General features: G+C 41.7%; 1 protein-coding gene across 18 annotated transcripts in view; it reads right to left on the bottom strand.

Annotated features, from left to right (window-relative positions):
• The window catches only part of dnm1a (dynamin 1a), a 56,028-nt gene extending 34,934 nt beyond the window's left edge, over window positions 1-21,094 (bottom strand). For 14 of the 18 annotated variants that reach the window (XR_009769929.1, XM_061698759.1, XM_061698761.1 and 11 more), the window contains exons 1-11: window positions 20,718-21,094; window positions 14,280-14,353; window positions 13,529-13,678; window positions 13,244-13,447; window positions 11,060-11,158; window positions 9,988-10,148; window positions 9,777-9,919; window positions 8,336-8,471; window positions 8,191-8,258; window positions 6,434-6,572; window positions 1,007-1,093 (exon numbers count right to left, since the gene is read on the bottom strand). Coding sequence is in view for 17 of the 18 variants with exons in the window: in XM_061698759.1 (XP_061554743.1) it covers window positions 1,007-1,093; window positions 6,434-6,572; window positions 8,191-8,258; window positions 8,336-8,471; window positions 9,777-9,919; window positions 9,988-10,148; window positions 11,060-11,158; window positions 13,244-13,447; window positions 13,529-13,678; window positions 14,280-14,353; window positions 20,718-20,878 (1,422 nt within the window). In the remaining variant the exon portion in view is untranslated. Of the gene's footprint in view, window positions 1-1,006; window positions 1,094-4,150; window positions 4,290-6,433; window positions 6,573-8,190; window positions 8,259-8,335; window positions 8,472-9,776; window positions 9,920-9,987; window positions 10,149-11,059; window positions 11,159-13,243; window positions 13,448-13,528; window positions 13,679-14,279; window positions 14,354-20,717 lie in introns of all 18 variants that reach the window. The other 4 variants (XM_061698750.1, XM_061698752.1, XM_061698754.1 and 1 more) reach the window with 1 other exon arrangement.
• Window positions 21,095-21,105: the final 11 nt, after the last annotated feature.

Here is a 21,105-nt window from a genome sequence, read left to right as displayed (position 1 = left end):
ACTGGACATTGTACCACAAATCATATATTGGATATTTTACACTGGAACTCAGGCAGCTTGGGTTCTGTTCTTCACCCGTCTTCCTCCAAACCCTTGGATCTTGATTCCCGAATGAAAGGCACGCTTCACTTTCATTGGAAGGACTGGACCTCGGACCACTGGCCAACAGTCCAGCCCGTCTTCTCATTGGCCCAGTTGAGACGCTTCCTGCGTTGGCTCAGGCTCAGAAGCGGCTTGACCCGAGGAACCCGACAGTTGTCGCCCATCTCCCGGATGCGTCGGAATGTGGTGGTTTTTGAAGCTGTGACTCCCGCCTCATTCCACACTTTCTGGATCTCTGCTAGATTCTTGAATCTTCTCTTGTTCGATGACCCGCTGAAGCCCACAGTCATCTCTTTTGCTGGTGCAGCTTCTCCTGCCACATTTTGTCCTTCCACTAGGCTTTCCATTTATATGCTTGGCACTCTGTGAAGCAGCCAGCCTCCTTCGCTATGAACCTTTGTGGCTTACCCATCTGATGGAGGGTATCAATGCTGGTTGTCTGGCCAGTTGTCAAGTCGGCAATCTTCCCCATATTGAACCCAACTGAGACAATTGAACCAAATTGAAGCAATTTAATGACACATGGGGAAACCTGGGCAGGTGCTTTGAGTTTAGTAGATGATTAGTGTGTGACACTCAGTTGAAAACATTTATGGCTTGCAAAACTTGGTCTGATTTCTTCACAGTATTAAATTTTTGTTGAATTCCTGATTTCGTGGGTTTTATGAGCTGGAAGCCCAAATTATGTAAAAATAAACAAATACTTGAAATGGTTTAAATTGTGAGGCCTGAATCTATAATCTATGAAAGTTTACCTTTTTGAATTAAATTATGAAAGTAATAAACTTTCCCATGATATAATTTTTTTGGGGAAAGGGTCTGTATATACAGTTGTTTTCTATTTACAGTAAATTAACTAAATGTCACAAATGTTATTCATTACAGCTTCCTGTTGTCATGTTACCTGGCTTTTAGTGCGGCTCTCTCTGTCTCTGATGTGCTGAGTAACGATTCTCTCCATCTCTTCTCTCAGCATTGGGTACTGGGCCAGCTGCAAGCACACGGCACAGTGGGTCGGACGCACGTGTCAGTGCACACGCACACGCATGAAACGCTACATTACTCCTCTCACTGAACCACAACACACAGCTCTACTGCCGGTACGATAAAACAATCCACAAAGAAAAGTGTTCTGGGTTGAGAGAAAGGTTTATCACAGACTAAGCGCCAGTCGTGTCAACTTTTTAGGTGATATTATGTGTAAAAAATAAAACAATGAGAGGAATAGTGCAAAGTCTGTGATACTGCCACACAAATGCAAGATGAACGATGTTCCTGGCAGAGGATCGTCTCTTTCCCAGCACACTGAGGGGCTTTTTCCATGAGCTCATAGCAAAGCCACAACGACACACACACACACACACACACACACATACACACACGCGCGCACACACACGCAAACACACAAACACAGAAAGACACACAAGCGCAGGCCTCCATTGTTGACACAGACACTTAAAGAAAAGGGAAAAAAATATATTTATATTTTTTTAATTGCATGTCACAATGCATCTTCAAGGAGAGTCAAATAGGAATGATCAGTCCTCTTTTTCCTCTCCCAAGTCACAAACCAACACACTCAGAATTTAATTGGATTTTATTAAAAGAATTAATGCACTGTAACCTGACAGTTTTCGGTATCTAGAAAAACGGGAATTATTGACCTTAAAATGAAAAATTTTGCAATCTGCGAGCAGTAAACGAGAGCCCATGCAGATCTTTTTTTTCTACTTGTGTTTATATTTTTTGTTTGTTTTCTACATATATTCCTTAATTTCCGAGTGAATAATGTGTGCAGTATGTCTTGGTGATTAAATTAAAGCACATGCAAGAGATGGGTACAATTTGGTACTGATCTAATTTAGGACTTTCTTTAGTAGGCCTTGGTCGAGGTTTTAGATCAACTGAGTGCCATTCTAGTAACTTCTGATTGTGACAAAAAGAGAGTTAACAGGATGGCTTTTAAATGAATTATATATATATAAAGGCAAGACCTCAGCTCACGAAGCATATACTTTGCTAGTGCATATTTTTCGGTTGGGAAGTCAACTTGGTGAGCAAAAAGAGTTATATAATTGTCAATTTTTGCAGGTAGCAATAGAGTAAGACACATTGCAACATGAAGAGATTTAGTTTTTTTTTTTTTTTGGTCACACGCAAGGCTGCATGCAGAGGTGCAAAATGTGCAATGCAAAAGGAGCAAAGAGGAGGGGTCTGAGGGCAGGGGGGATGAGGTCGACTTCAAACTGACCCCTTTGTGGATTTTCCCAAGCACTGTGTACAGTCTATCTTTAAAAACAGTAAGTCTCTAAGTGGAAATCAAGCTCCTGTAACAGCGTGACAAAGAGGAGAAATCCAAAGGAGGTCACGCTCTCATTTGGGCAAGAGGATGACAGGATGGAAGACAATTGAAAGCAGGTAGAAAAAAAATAAAAATAATAATAATCTAGATGGTGGAAAGGGATTAGTTAGTCCTTGAGTGGAACTACACAATCAGTCAAGCCACATTATGTTCATAAACGATGAGGACAAAGACAGAGACAAGGTGGGTCAAATGAAGAGATCTGTGGGCATGGTAAGGTCAAATATGAAATAAAACTACCTAACATGCAGATTAAGTTGAAATAAAGGTGCTAAACTATCAAAAGAAGGCCAACAATTGCGCATAAAACAAATGGAAAGTAAAACAAGTGTGTATAAAATGGTCACACGGGTAAAGCCTTGAGTAAGGAGAGACCGATTACAGCTGGCAGTTGGGCATAAATGTAATTAATAAAAGAAATATTGCAAAGGATTAGCATTCTAATGATACATTAAATATCCTCTTAAATTTCACTGGTTCCGGTTTCCAAGATTTCCATGCCCAAATCTATGTCATATAAGCCTTATATTGTCACAAAACAGAAGGTTGTTGGGCATTTTCATAAATAGAGACTGAGAAAGTACTCAGTAAATGCTCACACTTGCTGCTTCACCCGTTTCCATTGCAGTTAGCATGCTAACGATACTTTAAAGTTCCCATATTTTGGCTATTTAGACCTCCACAGAATGGCTCTCTAACATGGACTGAGTATAAAAGCGTCAATTTAATTTCAAAAACACCTTGGTTTTGTCATACGAGTGTCCAGAAAAGGCCCCTTTCACAGTTACTTCTGTTTGACTCAGTTTTGTATCCGCTTTGTCCATTGGATAAGACTGCCCCCTTTCCTCTGACTGATTGCCTCCTTGTAGAAGACCCACTTGTGAGAGCACATGTTTGTTATGTTTACAGTGGTGGCTTGGGAGCGTAGAGGTAGGCGGAGATCTTCGCTAGTGATGTAGATAAGCTCGAGAAATTCAAATGACCTGATTTCAGGTCTTTTAGCAGAAAAAAAGGTCTGGAACTCAGGAATGTGCGGAATATTGTCATTCATATTTAACGTTTACTGAGGCACCATAGAGACAAGACTACATCTCAAACACTAGAAAAAGTTAGTTTGGTAAAATATTGCACCTTTAAATAACCTCCTGATTTCAATTGGCTAAAGTCAAACATCCTGCTTCTTTTTTCCAACATTTCCCCTGTCATAAATATTTAAATACACATCAAGAAAGCACCATGATTCCAAAATTTAAGGTAGTTGGGCACATTATTTTTAAGGGATAGAAAATGTACAAACCAAATACCTACAATCGGAGCTTCATGTCCTGTTCGTATATGCATTACCATGCAGACGAAGGCGACAGTTTCAATTGGCTAAAGTTCAACTTCGTGTTTCTTTTTCTATCATTTCCTGTGCTATAAATATCTAAATTTGCATTGATTAGAAGTAGAAATGGATAGTAAGTATTCTTATTATTAATTTTAGTTCAGTATATATTTTTTAGGCATCATTTAGGTTAATAGACCATCGTATCTTCATGCTTCAGTAGAGACACATTTTAAATTTTAAAACAAAATGTCTTAAAGTCAATAATTAGAGCGAATACTGTAAGAGCCCAGCCATCGGTCTGCCCCTACCTGCACACTTTAGAAAGGTATCACAAAAAGCCTTTCTTTTATTTTTACCTTTTGACTACACTTTTGTATGGTGAAGGTGAGCTCGCTCACAACCATGTCTATACACTTCAGTGTGGGCTCCTTCAGTTTTTGGATCTGCTTTTTCACTATTGCCTCAAAGGCCAGGTCAGGGGTGAACAGACCCGTCCTGTAGGGATAGGCAGGTGGTAGGGGAGACAACATTGAAATAAAAGAAATTAAAAAAAGAGGCGGGAAAGGAAGCGGAGAAGCAAAAGAAGGAGGAGGGGAGAGAGAAGAAAGAGGATGGATTTGAGCCAACGTATTCTGGATGAAAAAGACAAGGAGAGATGAGCGGGAAGATAAAATAGCACAGAAGGAAGAAAATGCAAGTGAGACTTATTTTTATTTATTTATTTTTTTGCTCCTCGGGACGAGACGGGAGAAAGAGTGAGACCGCAGTCGTGCACACCGCCTGCTCCTGACACCTCCCTTTTCCACATGCTGTATCCCAAAAATAACACAGAGCATCCCAGTAGAGCCATCCAGGTTGCTCTTGGAAGGCTTCTGTCAAGGTGGAGTTGGAATTCGGCCCACACAAATTTCTATTTTTATTTTTTTAAAAAGACCAACATGGCTCTTTTAGGCTGCAGGTGCACGGTTGCGGTTTCACGCACACGCACACGCACACACACACACACACACACGCAAGTCTGGACGCTGAGGTCATCCAATATGGTTGCCAGTTAAAATTAGGAAAGAGAAGTTTGTCATCAACAGTGCCCCAATTCCACACTAGGAAAAAAGGTTTGAGGGAATTTGGGGGAGACTCTAAAATTTGGTTTAATAAATGAAAGCATGAGCTGCAAACAAGAGTAGATGCATAAATATAGTGATACCTTCTTGTTTGCAGGTTAGTTTTGTTAACATGAGAGAGATGTAGTTAGCCTACAAATTGATGATGCTTTAATTGAATTTCATCTTCATGTACCAAAAAGGGCAAAATTAACAGGACAACTCGAGGGGGTTAACGTAGATTGAAATGATGTTGTGCTTTAAAAGCATTCGCCCTTTGTGCAATGGGGCATTATTAAATAGAGTAATTAATTGATTGGTTAATTAAATGATTAAGAAGCCTGTCCATATATGCAAATGGGATTGGGCCACAGCATATAATGCATTTCCTCCCCAACAATAAATAGCTAAAAAAAAATAAAAATAAAATACAATAACAAAATACAGTGAAACCTTGCAATCGGTTTTGGCATGTTCATCATTCAGATTTAGAGTAATTTTTCCCTACTACATAATGGAAATGTCATGTGAAAGGAAATTGACTTAAACCATTCCAGGGCCAAATTGTTATTATAAAAACTTGGAGTGTAAAAACATAGTTAACTATAATTGCTCTATAGTAAAATAGTAAAGGTAAATGCATTCATTCTTTGATGTTTCATGTGGGAGATACTAAAGACTAAATGTAGCAGACTGCAGCGTATGTTCTTTTCCTCTTGTATTTGTATCTGTAGATGTACTGAGCAGGCAGGACAGAGACACACTGGGGACCATTGCTGTTGCTAAGGTACCGCAATGTCCTTTGTCCTTTTCTATGGTTATCATCACATTTCTCCTATTTGCCATCACTGGCACTCTTCTGTGGTGGCATCATAAAACACGCAAACAAACAAACAAAAAAAAGCCAAAGACAAAGCAAAACACTTACTTAGTCGTTTTGACGATAGGAAATAATCCCAATCAAACAAGTTCATTCAAGGTGAAGATTGTCGCCATCTTAAAACCTTAAAAAAAAAACCTGTACAGATATTGTTGTCGGTAACATCATGTTCTGAATGGGCACTGCTTTTATCACATTTTCCCTCTTAGCCCTTACTGCTGTGAATGTTATATGTGACTTTAGTGGATAATTTTCCAGAAAATTTCACTGTAATTTCAATTTGTATGACTTTGAGGTTCCACTGTACAAAAAATAAACATACATTCACTTCTCCTTCCGTGGCAGCCATACATTCACAACAACTCAGCCTCCATACTTTTTTTTTCATTTTTATTTTTTTATATCCCCCCCCAATCAGCAGAACTCTATAACACGGGACAGCCTGTCCAGCAAAATGCAACCGCAGAAGACAAGGCAGGTGTACTGCAGCCCACCCCAGGCCCCTTGCTGTCCAAAAACAACCAAAGGAGGCTGGAGCAAGCCGCAAGGTCTCGGGAGAATAGGGAGAGTGAGTGAGAGCGGCGGGTCTTTGCGGACGAGGGATTTGAAAACACACAAAATGAAAAGTTGCTAGCCACTATTTAATACATTTGTTTTACCTTTTTGGTACACTGTCTAACCGTATTGACTAGCTCAGACATGACCATATCCACACATTTGGTGCAAGGCTCTTTTATCTTCCCAATCTGCCTTTTCACAATGGTCTCAAAGGCCATGTCCGGGGTGAAGAGACCAGTTCTGCTCGTCAGAGCCAGCCACGCAGACAAGAAAGAAAAAGTTGGACGAGAGAGAAAAGGTGTTAATTGTGAAGAACGTTATCCCCTCCCCTATGACTCAACAAAAGATAAACAACCGTAAAGGACAAGGGACGACTCACTGCACCCTTCTCATGTACTGAAGACAAAATGTGATTACGGTTAATGATGGTCAAGTTCAATATATTTCATACATACGAAAGACAAACAATACAAAAGAGCACAGGTTCACGAATCAAACACACCCACACAAACTTGCCACGAGTAGAAGTCACCTCCCTGATGATGGATGGACAGATTTTGTATTCATACACAGCAGTTTCTACCCTTGGTTATCATTCAAATAGCCTAGCGGGCGTGGCATATGGTCATTATTTTTTATTGGCTAATGGGACAGCTATGGTTGGGCCCTACAAACTCTGCATAGTAACAGGTGGCCACGCAAACGTGAGACATAACCAGTCAAAAGAATGCGAGCAAGTCTGTTTATCTGTGTTGCTAAAGTCTATGTCGGGGGGGGGGGGGGGGGGGGCATAGAGTTCATACAGGTATGAACTAAAATGCTATGTTTACACTATGTTCCTGGCGGCAGTGGTGATCGTGTTTCATGCCACCGTGGACAAAAGTGGATGGACGTGAGACAACGCAAGGGAATGAGATGGGAAAACTTGAAAGGCTGTGTTTGCCTTCGATGCCTGGCCAGATTTTTTAACTGTCAAAAAAAATTGCCACAGCTTGCCACGGTGTGGATGAGTAACCTAGTTGGCCATAGTAAAACTGGGTGAATCCAACAAAATAATGACTGAACGTAATGGGGCATTGCAAAACATGGAGGCAGTCCATCGTGGGACGGGAAGCATATGTATTTCCTCGGCACCTCACGGGCCTTTCAAGTTTTGTCATGTTTTGCTGTGTTCGGTGTGCGTTTTGTCCTGTTTTGCCATGTTTTGTCACATTTTTCACAGCAAGTTTGGGTGTATGGTAGTTTCGTCTGACATAGCGCCTGTGTTCTGAGAGAGAGAGTTTAAAGCCAAACCCAGGAGAAGAGCTTCATTCAAGTCTGCCACGGCCACAAACGCGCACCAAAGCTGCTCAACATCCACGTTTCATCCGTAGAAAGTCTCGATAAAATATGAAAAGTGTGTCAGACGTTGATCAGAAAGTGAGAAACGTGAGGGACTCCATCAGAACATGATGAGGGTGGAGGGTGGGGGGGCAGTCTACCACGAATGTGGTCCGAAACGTACAAAACCTGTGAGCCTCCCGCATTCAGCAGCCACTTCCCCCTGTGGCCCTTAACGGATAAAAGCCACATCAGGATGTACAGTATGGTTCAAAACTGTACTTTGGAGAACTGAGGTGAACCACTTGATACCGTAGTTATCCAGTTATGTAGCCTATTTTAAGTGGCCAGTGCCCCCACTAATTAGGTTTCTTATAAAAACGCCACCGCACTTAACCGCTACGACCTTAGTTAGCGGTTAGCTTCGTGACGCTAGATTGATGAAACAGAGGTGACTGAGCTAATAGAGTCAAGCAAAGGACGAGGGAGGTGGCGAGTGTGTCATATGACATAGAGGTGAACGGAAGGACGAACGTGCCTGATGCCATGGATGTTCTTGATGGCGTAGCTGATCTCCTTGCGGAGCTCCTTCTCGTCAAACTCCATCTGAGAAGGAGGCCACACTGTGTCGTCGTGGTTCCGGTTTTTGACACGGTCGCAAATTCAAAACAAATCTGACAAACCTTGACCAGCTCAAAGGGGAAGCGTTCGTGGAAGATGCGGTTGATCTTGGCACCGCCGGACAGCTCGGCCGTGTCGATCTGGTCCCCGGAGCCCTCGATGCACTTCTCGAAGTCAACAGAGAACTGCTGCACCATCCTGCATGCACACATTCCAGTCTTGTCACACAATTGTCAAAAAACTAGGATCAGACATCGCTACTAATTTCCCAATCAGGATACAAAGGTGGACCGAGGAATTATTTTCTCTTTTTGCCAATTGTGAAACAATGAACCGTTCACCCCACCAGAGAATAACAATGGTAGAGCCCCATCCGTCTACGCTCAAGCTTTATGTCATTCTATGTACAAGAAAGCAAACAAACCAGATAAAAACGTTGTTCAAGAGGATTTTTTTTCTTTTTCCCGTTTGAATCACAATGGAATGAATGGAAGTGTGATTTGTGTTGCACCAGGCCATTCATTGACTGTGTTGCTATTCTTAGAGCGCATACTGATGATTACAGAAACATCCTCGCATGCAAATGAACACAAATGGAATATTCTTTAGATGCATTTTCTTTTTGGTGTGAGGTCCCCTGTCCCAAAATAAATAAAAAAATAGTAGTGTCCATGTTCTATCATTTTATGTCATCCAAATCTTATGATTTGTGTTACTCAGTAGGTGTTCTCTTTATGTTGACTTATGTTGTGTTTAAATAACAAGGCCTTATTTGACACCTGGCCATTTTTGCCATTGACAGCCTCTTATTTGTAAAAGCGCCGTGGATTGCAGCCACAGCCACTTTCCACAATGAGGTCAGACAGACGAACACAAATCCAATGATTTTTTTGCACTTTTGTCAGAGGAAATAATTTTTTTTCCGAAGTCCCAATGAAAGTGTTCACCCCACCACAGTATTAAAAAATGGTCGCGTCCAGTCATCTTCCATTATCCTCCACAGTCCACATATTATGATTTGTGTAACTGAATAGGCCTGTTGTATATGATTACTCATGTTCTGTTTCAATTACGAGATTGTATGTCATGTCAGGACATTCTTTGTCATCAACTGTCTTGCTCTTGACAGCGCATACACTGCAAATTGCAGTGACAGCCACCTACCACAATAAGGTCGGACCAACAAATGCAGCCCTCCACAATACTTTTTTTGCTGCTTGAGTCACGATGGAAGTATTGCCCTTGTCCCAGAATCAATATTATCAAGTTAGGCTTGTTGTTTATCTTGATTTCAAGTTATGTTTTAATGACAAGATTTTATGTCAGGCCAGCTCATTCATTGCCATTTACTGCCTAGTTATTGTCAGAGCACATGCTGCTGATTGCAGGGAGTTGCTCATGTTCCAGGCGTGACAAACAAATACAGCAGATCATGTTCACGATCATTTTTTTCTTTTTTTTTTTTTTATAACGGTTGAACCTCGAGGGAGGTCAAATACTCACTGGAGCAGAGCTTTGGTCTTGCGGGACGGATCGTCAGGCCTGAAGTTCTTGTACTCCTCCACCTCCTTTTCGATGGAAAGTAGCTGGCTCTGTAGCTTGGCGCGCAGAGCTGGCAGCGTGTCCCGGATGTGGTTGGTGAGTTGCTGCACAGTTTACAAGTCAGGATCAGAAGGCACCCTGAAGTTGTGCCAGGTCATCTGCTGGTTCCCACCTGGTTCAGGATTTTCTGCAAGTACGCTGTGCCCATGCGGTCGGCCAGGTGCCTGTAAGCAGGGTGAGAGAGAAAGAACTTCCTCTCGGCGCTCAGGGCAGCGGTGATGTCTTTCTTTCCATCAATGTCCTTTTGGCTCCGGTTGACCACACCAACGTAGCCTGGACACAATAGACAATAATTCCGTAGAGACTTTGCAGAGTCTGCTGAGGCGAAGGCCAGACGTTGTTGTTTTTATTTTTTTCTAACCATTTCAAGGCTTTAAAAAAAAAAAAACCTGCCCCGTAAAGTTTAGTTGGGCACAGGCATAGTTTATCCATCCATCCGTCCATTTTCTGAGCCGCTTCTCCTCACTAGGGTCGCGGGCGTGCTGGAGCCTATCCCAGCTATCATCAGGCAGGAGGCGGGGTCATGTGATTAAAGAATGTAAAGGATGGATGACTGGCATGTGTGTGTGTTTGGGGAGTTTGGAGGGGGTAATATCAGTGGAAAATAGAAAAGACAAGACAATCATACATATGTGGATCTCTTTGTGTGGCTGCCAAAGACTTGTAGGAAAAGCAAAGAACAGCAGCCAGGTGAGTTCAGGTCAAGTAGATCCTGTTTCATCTCAGCTTGATTTTCCTCCTGCATCTCCCCATTAAAAGTGGCTTCATGCTTAGCTGGTTATCCAAGCTAGTAAACAAGACGAGATACACATGGGGGAAAGGACGGGGAGGCGGAGAGGGGGTGGGGGGATGGGGTAGACATAGAAATAACACAGGCTATGGAAAATATTAAATGTGTGGGTTCAAACCAAAGTGCAAGCGGAAAAGAAAAGTACAGCATCAGCATACTGCAAAACCACTATTTTATGATGTTCCCTCTTTCATTCCCTCCCCCCTTTTTTTAAAACCAAAATAATTTTTAATGCTGCTGCAGAGGTTGGAAGGTTTGTGCTGAACTGCCTTTCCACCACAAGAGGGAATCAGTGGGCCGCAGGTCCTGAAATTGTCTGTCTGTCTGTGTGTGTGTGTGTGTGTGTGTGTGTGTGTGTGTGTGTGTGTGTGGGTGTGTGTGTTTGTTTATATACCTCTTCTGAGCGGAAGCAGCTTATTCTCCAGGATGTCCTTGGCATCCGTCCCCTCGTCCATGAGGTCCAGTTTGGTGATCACGCCGATGGTTCTCATACCTATCCACACACACATACTTTACTATATACACGAATATCTGCGGAACACTGAGGCGAATTGTTACAATGGATCAGAGGTCATTACTGAATCGGTTTTCTGTATGTCCCACTATGGTAACATGGAAAAAATTCCACACAGGCACAAATCCTGCAACAAATCAAAATCTGAATCTAAAACATATATGCAAGTTTCCAGCAGGTACTTCTCTCTCTGAGTTCTGCCTCAGGCCTATAGATGGGTCACTAATACAATGAATATGGAATCTGTGTCAATAAATAGAGCTTCTCGCTTTTACAGCTGTGTTTTGTTTCCTCAGTTGCTGTAACGTAGGCCTAAAATCAGAATTACTACAAGAGAGTGTTAATTAAACTATATTAAATGCCCCACAGTAGCCTAGTCATGGTTACCACGTCAACCTTACATTTCTGAGGTTCTTGCCTACCAACCAAAGTCAGCTGTGATAGGCTGCAGCTCACATTGTGAACCCAATTATTTTATTTTATTTTGTTTAATTGTTATTCTAACATATAAACTGACAGCCCAAAGTAGTCAGAGTGGCACTTAATTGTATCATAATACTTATATACTAATCTGGCCGACAGGGGCAAATGCGCTGCAAACGGCCATATGCTGAATGAATAATGCAAGACGAAAAACACACAAGCACATAAAACAACTGCAATAGAAAAACGCTGCAAGATAACAAAAACGCTGCAATCACAGAAAACAACAGCAAAGGAAAAATGCTGCAAGATAACAAAAACGCTGCAATCACAGAAAACAACAGCAAAAGAAAAATGCTGCAAGCACAACGAAACACACAAAAATCCCAAAACAACTGCGAGAGAAGTGCTACACATCGGAACTCTGTCAGTCCATTAGCGGGCGCGACCGCCGAGACGGACGAGTCCTATGAGACCAGAGGCACCACAGGTATGTATATTTAGGTACGACGATCTTAGCCTCGCCGGCACGGTGGACGACTGGTTAGAGGGTCTGCCTCACAGTTTTGAGGTCCAGGGTTCAATCCTCGGCCCCGCCTGTGTGGAGTTTGCATGTTCTCCCTGTTCCTGCGTGGGTTTTCTCTGGGCACTCCGGTTTCCTCCCACATCCCAAAGACAGGCGTGGTAGGTTAATTGATGACTCTAAATTGCCTGTAAGTGTGAATGTGAGTGCGAATAGTTTTTTGTTTGTATGTGCTCTGCCATTGGCTGGCAACCAGCTCAGGGTGTACCCCGCCTCCTGCCCGATGATAGGCTCCAGCACTCCTCCGACCCTTGTGAGGATAAGCGGTTTAGATAATGGATGGATGGATGGATGGATCTTAGGCTCCATGCTGATAGTGACGCTAAACTCGGGAGTTCAAAGTCGTCGGCGAATTCCATGTGTATGGATGGCAAGAAAACCGAAAGACCAACAATGGCGGCACACTGTGCTTGCACATAGGCATTTCTCCTGTGCTGTTGTGTTCTGTGATTGCAGCAATTTTCAATTACAGCATTTTCCCTTTGCCGTTGTTTTTATGTGTCCCAATGTGTTTTGTTTTTTCATAAATCTGCAAAGATTTCAACAATTCGTTTTTTTTCTGTCAAGATAGGGTGCTGTGTGGTCATTAATGAAGGGAAAAAAGTTAACTTAAAGGATTTTAGCAAATGGCTGCAATATAACAAAGAAAAAATTTAAGGGGGTCTGAATACTTTCCGTACCCCCTTAAATGTGTGTGTGTGTGTGTGTGTATATATATATATATATATATATATATATATATATATATATATATGTGTGTGTGTGTGTGTGTGTGTGTGTGTGTAAATAATAATAAATAATAATCATAAAAAAATAAAATTAAAATATCCGCAAATAGATGAATATGCGGATGCCGGACCACGAATATGCGGGGATCCACTGTACTCTGCCTCTCACTCAAAGTCAGCTGGAATAGGCTCCAGTTACCCACAACCCTGATGAGGACAAGTGCTATAGAAAATAGATGGACAAATCGATTGATACAAGCAGTTGTGTGTGTGTGTGTGTGTGTGTGTGTGTGTGTGTGTGTGTGTGTGTGAGTATGTGCATGCACTCACCCTGCGGGTCGACCTCTTTGGCAATCTTTAAAGCGTCCGAGTTGGCCAGATCCGAGTTGGCTGGCGAAACAGCAAGCATCAGGGAGTTGTCTTTGGTGACAAATTGCAGCAGCATGTCCCGAATCTGAGTCTCAATGTCAGCTGGCTGGTCGCCCACAGGTACTTTGGTCATGCCAGGCAGATCCACCAGCGTCAAGTTGAGCACTGCCAGAAGAAAATATGAAATAATTTCAACACATTATTCTATTAGTGTGCGCAAATTCTGTCGACAATAGATGGCCTCACCATGAGGGGAGTACACGCGTAGGTTGATAGGAACGGGCGAGATGCCCTTGTTGGCGCCCGTCATGCGGTCAGTCTCAGCCTCGATCTCCTGACGAACCTCATCAAAGTCTGTAAACTTTTTTCCCTTACAGTGGAGGAACTCGGCGTACTCTGAAAGACACAAAAGGGAACAGGTCAAAAGAATGACAATTACATCCTATTTGATTTATTATTCCAATTTTGGTACCATAGAATCAATTGTGCAGCAAGTCTGTCTAGGCTTGAGCTATGTTACTTACTATATGACGAAATTATATTTATCTTGACATGCAACTGTAATAGGGATGAGGGTGATGAATCCATTTATAAATTACCAATGCTCAATTTGGCATTTTTTTAACAACCAGTAGAGGGGCATCATTATTTCAGGTTCTGCTAGTTTCCTGCCTAAACGGGCTGCAGCACCAATCAAAACAGGTTGAGAGCTTATGGCCAGTTGGAACTACCTAATTCATTTTCAGTATTACAATACTGTAAAAATCCACAAAACCGACTGGTGGAACATGTTCACGGTTCCCCAGGCTGCCAGTCACTCAACAGCCAAACCAAATCTTTAGTGCCTTAAGGTACAAGTCCTTTACTGTCCATTAGATGCTGGTGCCTTCTAATGTTTTTTTTTTTTTTGGGGGGGGGGTTTGGTGACATAGTTTTAATATAACACTTTATGATTTACTTTAGCAGAAAAGATATTTATGGTCAGGTATATTCTCACCTGTGGGACAGTTCATCAACTGCAGAACCAAAGGACGACGGGTCACGATACCAGAACCACGTGGAAGGAAATCCCTAGAACAGAAATATGATATGTGAGCTGTTGAGCTAACACTAGGAAGTGATTTTTTTTTCACTTATTCACACAAGTTAATCTTGAAAAATATTCAAAATATAAACAGCATATTAATTTTGTTGCTATTAATGAACCTGAATGCAGATTGCAATCATTAAATTTGGTGCAGTAACGCTTGTAAGTCTATCTAGTGGTGCTGGTAAATGTGATTTTAGTGCCAACATGTCTTTATGTGCTGCAGTCTTCCTGCAGGGTTTCATCTATTATGTAACATCAACACAAACTCCCTGTGTGTGCCTCCACCAGCTGACCTGACAATTCAAATTTACCGATGTGCAGAATCAGTTGGATTTTTTCTGTGCCAGGAACCATGAAGCAAACACATTTAAGTATACATTTTGCTAACAATTCTCCATCTTGGAAGGCTATTAGAGAGTACAGATGGTATCAAATGCAGGTCCTCCTCCTCACTCCTCCTCATCCTCCCCCTTGAATGCAAGTAAACCTTTTCACACCTTGGCTCTTCAAAAACAGAAGAAGGTATTGTATTTCATGGATCCATCAGACTTCAGCGCTATTATGGCAATCAGCGAAAGAACCTTCCATCCACTTTTTATAGCGCTCGTTCTCATTAGGGTTGTGAGTGACTTGGAGTCTATACCAGCCGAGTTTAAGAAAGAGGTGGGAAACACCATTGAAAGGTCACCAAGTCAATGGTAGGGCACATAGACAAAAAACAATCATTCAAATTCACATTCACAATTTAGGGCTTTCATTGTACCTAAAATACATGTGAGGGAGCCGAAGTACCCATAGAAGGTCCATGCGAGCACATGAGAGCATACAATCTCCACATAGGAATGCGTCAGCCGTGATTTCAGCCCCGAACCTCAAAAGTGTAAGGCCGATGATCTAACCACTAGACCACCATACTGCCAGCAAAACTCAAAGATCAACATCAGAAAGAGTTATATATAATAAAATTTAAAAAAAGTGTAAGGTACAGTATAGTAGGTAACCTAAATTGTAGTGAAACTCCTGTTCATTACGGGACACCATTCCACACCATTACTACTGGAAATAATGGAAATAGAAAAAAAATCTGTTCTGGGGTCAAAGTTGTGGCCCTCATTAAACTTGTAATTAACTGTAGACATTTATCCATTAACCAACCTTGTTAAAAAAAAAAACACACACAAAAAAACACCTTACTTTCATGACATAGGCAATGTTAGGTCCTCATTAATGTCATTCTTAAAAGTATAAGAAGTGAAAGATGTTAAAAACAAGAAGTGATAAGTTAAAATGTGAGTGACTTTATTTCATATAACTTCCTGTATATAATCTCTAATCTTCTCATTGTTCTATTCAGTAAGAGCTCCACAAAGCCAAAGAAAAAGAAAATCACCCAGTTAATCCTTCCATTCTCTCTGAACTCTACGTAAAGTACAATATCATGCGTAAACGTTCAACTTCAAAGGTTCCACTTTTTTACAAACACCATTCAGTTTGATGCAGTGTTGTTGCACACCACAACAACCATAGTAATACACATAGTTGAATTAATGCCTTTTCCTACACTGTCAATCACAACTGAGCATTGTTGTCTTTATAGACAGAATTTCGCTTTAGATCCTATCAGATATTGTGCAGGTGTACCCAATGCTGTCGCATGTACCGGTATGTGACTTGCAAATCATAAGCGCGTCAAAGCATCTGAAGTCCTACATGTGGAGCCAATGAAATGACAGGATGCTCTGCGTTGGATGCGCAGATTATCGCTGAGCCAATGCGGGAAGATAGAGAGCGAGATAAGCGTTAATCCTCCGTAGCTCTCCTCCTCTGTCCCACACTCTGCGTACTGTCTTCTTACATGTTTTTATATTTTGCCATTTAAGACTGAAAAACAGCCACACAAATATAAAAATGTTGACACTGGAGCTCTAGTCAGTCATCTACTGCCAATGAAGAACCTGAAATTTTAAAATTAAATGAACTCTATCCTTCTCTATACTATGTCACTATCTTCTCCTGATGTTTTATTTGAGCAGAACAGTGAAGAATGAGTGAAGCTGCTCCAATTCGTCTCAACGCCTCAGGCCGTCACTGGCTACGTTACATAATATGTGAACGCGAAAGCTACGTCCCATCGACGCAATCTCCACAAGGGGGATGGAATAGTGATGGCGGGCTAAATCATTAACATGACTTACTAAGTGAAATCTCTTGCAAGAATAAATAACAGGATACGGAGGTCATTAAACAGACTCGATTGGCTTCCTCCATTGTTTTAATTGGCTGCTGTTTGGGCTCTGTGTTGTCCAGAAGCTATTTATAAGGGATTCTATTTGATTGAAAAGATGACTCATTTGTGTTACATAGTGGAACAACTGCTGCTTAATAATTAGATGCAATACAAGAGATTTAAAAAAATAAATTAAAAATAAGTACATTAACATCGATTAGTATCAATGAAATGCCTGTACACTGGTTGGAGTGTACAGCTGTTTCTAATATTTTGGTTTATTTGAATACATAATACCGGTACTTTGAAGAAAAACAACAGTGCAGTTTAAAACAAGGAAGGAGCATTTCTGACTACATTTTTAAAAAATATATATATTGGGAAAACCTAAAATAATTGTTCAATTCAAACATTACATTTTAACATTCATTTTAGATGGTGAACATTTGTTTTGAAAAACAAATGTTTTTCCCATGTTTTTGTTTTGCCTTACTATTACAACAAAACATTCACTGTTAGGCAATAAATAGCATCTGTGACATGTTACGCTTCTTCACACCACAAAGCACAAACTAGTACTGCATTCGCAATAAACCAATCAATACCGTTTGATTCATTGACCAATCAATTTTTGTTATTTATTTCATTTTATTTAAAACCACTGCAAACAAAAATCACAATAATGAAGACTTTGTTGAATTAAAACCCGTCTGAGAGTGTCATCAATCAAACTGAGCATTATTATCTTTATAAAGGCAGACATTTATAATACAACTCTTGTATTGGATATGGATAAAGTGCAAGTACGTATATCTCAGGTTTTGTATTGTCCATGAATAGAATTGTCTCTCTCCCATCATGTGCATTATCCCATATGCTTTCCTTATCGATTGTGCTGCCTGGAAGCTGCAGTGTGGAGGGCAAAGCCTTTTTCCGGACTGGACCCAAAATAAAACAAACAAATAGGATGTCCCATTACTGCTAAAATGCCTCACAATGCAGTTGTAACTGTGAAGAATAAAAAGGCTTCATGATGAAACGTTGAGGCAGCAACGTGTTTTAAGCTGATAACATAAATCTACCACCAATGAGCCACCGGGGAGGAGGGGTGGTGTGTCAAGCTGGAGGGATGAAAGGACACACAATGTCACTCTAACTGCACTATAGGACACACACAAACACACACACACACACACACACACACACGCACACACACACACACTGCGTAGCAAGATGCTTGTGTTTGCCTTGTAGCTCAATGCAGGGTTGAAATTTTTGCATGCTCATGTCATGATGTTTCCCATTTTTCCTCTTCAACTCTCAGCATGATCGTAGCTCCCTCGGGTAAAGGCGCTGTAATTAGGCAGAAGCTGTTGCCAAGACTACAGAGGAGAGTGAGAGTGCTGCACAACAATGAGACGCACACAACAATCATAACGTACGGTCAGGTCCAGGAGTGTTTTTTTGTCTTGTATGCGCCAACACAATGTGTTTGAAATAGAACAATCAGGATGTGAGTGAAATTTGTAGCTTTATCCATCTATTATTTTCCTCATTACGGTCACGGTTGAGCTGGAGCCTATCCCAGCTGACTTTGGGCATTAGGCAGGGTACACCCTGGACTGGTTGCAAGTCAATTCCAGGGCACATCGGCAAACAACCATTCAAAACCAACATTCACGCTTATTGACAATTTAGAGTAGGGGTCTCAAACTCAATTTATATGGGGGCCACTGGATATAGTCTGGATGAGTCTGGGCCGTACCAAGTATTCCACAAAAAAGGGTTTCAAAAACAGTACAACTAATCCAATCTTCTCAATCTTTATTAATAACAGTTGAGATTGGTGACCCAAGTCCTCTTTCTCATCGCCCTGTTTTTTGCTACACTTCACCATGTCTAGTTGAGTAATGACGTCTGATGCTGTATTTATTGAGCACCGCAACTTTCTTTGTACAGATAAGACATGCCAGGGTGGCCGTGTACTCAACAAAAAAACTTTCAGTCTCCCACTTTTTCTGAAATTGGCTGTACTCGTCGCCAACCTTTCTCTTTTCACGGCAGGCTTTGAGAAAGACATGACTGGAACTGGGTGACAAGGATGTATTTTCTCAACTAACTACGTTTCAACCAAGTGACTGACGTTGCTAATTCACTTTGGTTAACTTGTTGAAAAAAAAACATGGATGAAAGCTGCCATGAGCCTGAGCTATGGTTGCTCATAAGTTTATGAAAAAATAAAAATAAATACATAAAATGCCCAGGGTAACAACTCGGCAAAAAAACGTGCAGGCCACACTAACACTTCACTTTGAAGTGAAGTAGGGGGCCACAAAATATCGTCCCACGGGCCGCCATTGGCCCCCAGGCCATATGTTTGAGATCCCTGATTTAGAGTCTTTAAAGGTCCCATATTTTACCAAACCAACGTTTTCTAGGATGTTATATTGGTTGTATGGGGCCTCAGTAAACGTGAAATATGAAATTAAACCGTCCGTGCATTCCTGAGTTCCAGACGTTTTTCTGCCGAGGGGCCTGTAATTAGGTCATTCAAATTTCTCGTGTTTATCTACGTCACTAGCAAAGATCTGCGCGTACCTCTCCGCTCCAAGCCAGCGCTGTAAACATAACAAACACGTGTGCTCTCACAAGTAGTGATGGTTGGGTCTTCTACACAGAGGCAACCAATCACAGGAAAGGAGGCAGTCCTAACCAAATATGGACAAAGCGGATACAAAACTGGGTCAAACAGAAGTAGATGTAAGAGGGCCTTTTTTCGACACTAGTATGACAAATCCAAGGTGTTTTTGAAATGAAAGTGACACTTCAAATACGAATCACATGTTGGAGCGTCACTCTATGGAGGTCTACAAAATATATGACCTTTAAATAAACTAAAATGCATGTTTTGGGAATGTGGGAGGAAGCTTATGTACCCGGAGAAAAAACACAAAACTGAAAGTCTACACTTCAATCAAATCTTGATTATATGCCAAATGCAGTATAAATTCACTCTATAAATGCTTTTCACAATGCACTTACAAATTAAAAAGACCTTCCCACATGGTAGCATTATGACATGTAAACAGTTTCACCTATTGTACCTGCTATATTGAGCATCAGCACTTGTGGCCACGTGTTCACAGTGGTAATCTGCTGCCAAACAAATGCGCAGTGAGGCAACATAGAGGGCATGTTTGTGCCTAATGTGATATTAAACCTCATTATAAATCAATTAGAATATCAAATAATCTCCTTCACCGCGGTGGATTTATGTCTGTTAGATGGGATACATTTGGAACATTGTGCTGCTGCACTGGCTTGAAGCTAAAGCATTGCACACACAGCCTGACCTTGCTTGCAACAGGAAATGCAGTCAGTTATTCACATTACATGCACTATACATGTACACATGACCTTAATTAAAGGTGTTGTGTTGTTGCTGTCGCCTGAGCGCTGCTGGTTAAGCTTCGGTCATAAGTAGACCAGATGGAGGGGCTGAGCTGGAAGGGCTCAAAGCTCAGGTAGACTCTCTATTTCCCTCTGTTTCTCTCTTTTTCTCTCTCTTCATTCCTTTCTCCGGCTTTGAGGTCATCATGCAGCATATCATATCAACACTGGCTACTCTGCTATTGTTTTACATCATTTTTATTATTACAGAGCAAATCTATGTGCCTAACTGACGCATACAACTCTGCTTAGTCGGGATTAAAATGGCATGAGGAGAACAAAATGGTAGCCTTAATTTGAATTTAAATAGCTAATAATGTGTGACTGTGGGCAGATCGAATGCTCTTGTGGGTAATATACAGCGCACACACTGGAGGTTGCCCACCACAGGTCTGGCGACAGCTTTGACAGGGTCTATAAGGCTCTAGTTTTCTGTGAAGGCACCATGCAGCACGTAACAGATGAACTGCAAAAGCGATTTATACCAGGCCTTAAAATTACAACAACAAAAATTATCCACTTGATGTATGCACGGCATAAGGAGTTTATTAAATGATGTGGCATTATAAATGGAGGAGAGAGAGAAGGAGGAGTGGGAGGAAGAGGATGAGGGGGATGGGGACTGTGCATGGTGCGTTAAATGGAATAAAGTCTTTAAATCCACTTACTTTCCCACAAAGTTCTCCAGCACCGAGCTCTTCCCGGCACTCTGTCCACCCACTACGGCGATCTGAGGCAGATCCAGGTTGGCGTTCTGGCCGATGGCGGAGAAGGCATCCTGCATGCGGTTCACCAGGGGGATCAGATCCTCCATGTCCCGGTTCCCCATCGTGGCCGAGAGGACGGTCCTCGACGGATGTATTTAGCCCCGTTTTAATTCTACTCAGAGCTGCGACCGAGCACCGCGCTGCGTTCACGTCCCTGGTGCGCTTGGATCGCCTTAGCGCTTCTTTAACAGCGAGCACCGCAAGCGGGTGGGAGGTGAGGATGAGGACGAGGATGAGCTCTCCTTGTGTTTTCCCAGGAAACCTCCCTGCATGCAGTTCTCAACACTCG

This window comes from Phycodurus eques, chromosome 15 (genome assembly GCF_024500275.1).
Source record: "Phycodurus eques isolate BA_2022a chromosome 15, UOR_Pequ_1.1, whole genome shotgun sequence".
NCBI classification, from domain to species: Eukaryota; Metazoa; Chordata; class Actinopteri; order Syngnathiformes; family Syngnathidae; genus Phycodurus; species Phycodurus eques.
Note: the sequence above shows the minus strand (reverse complement) of the source record. Positions and strands in the feature narration are given on the sequence as shown.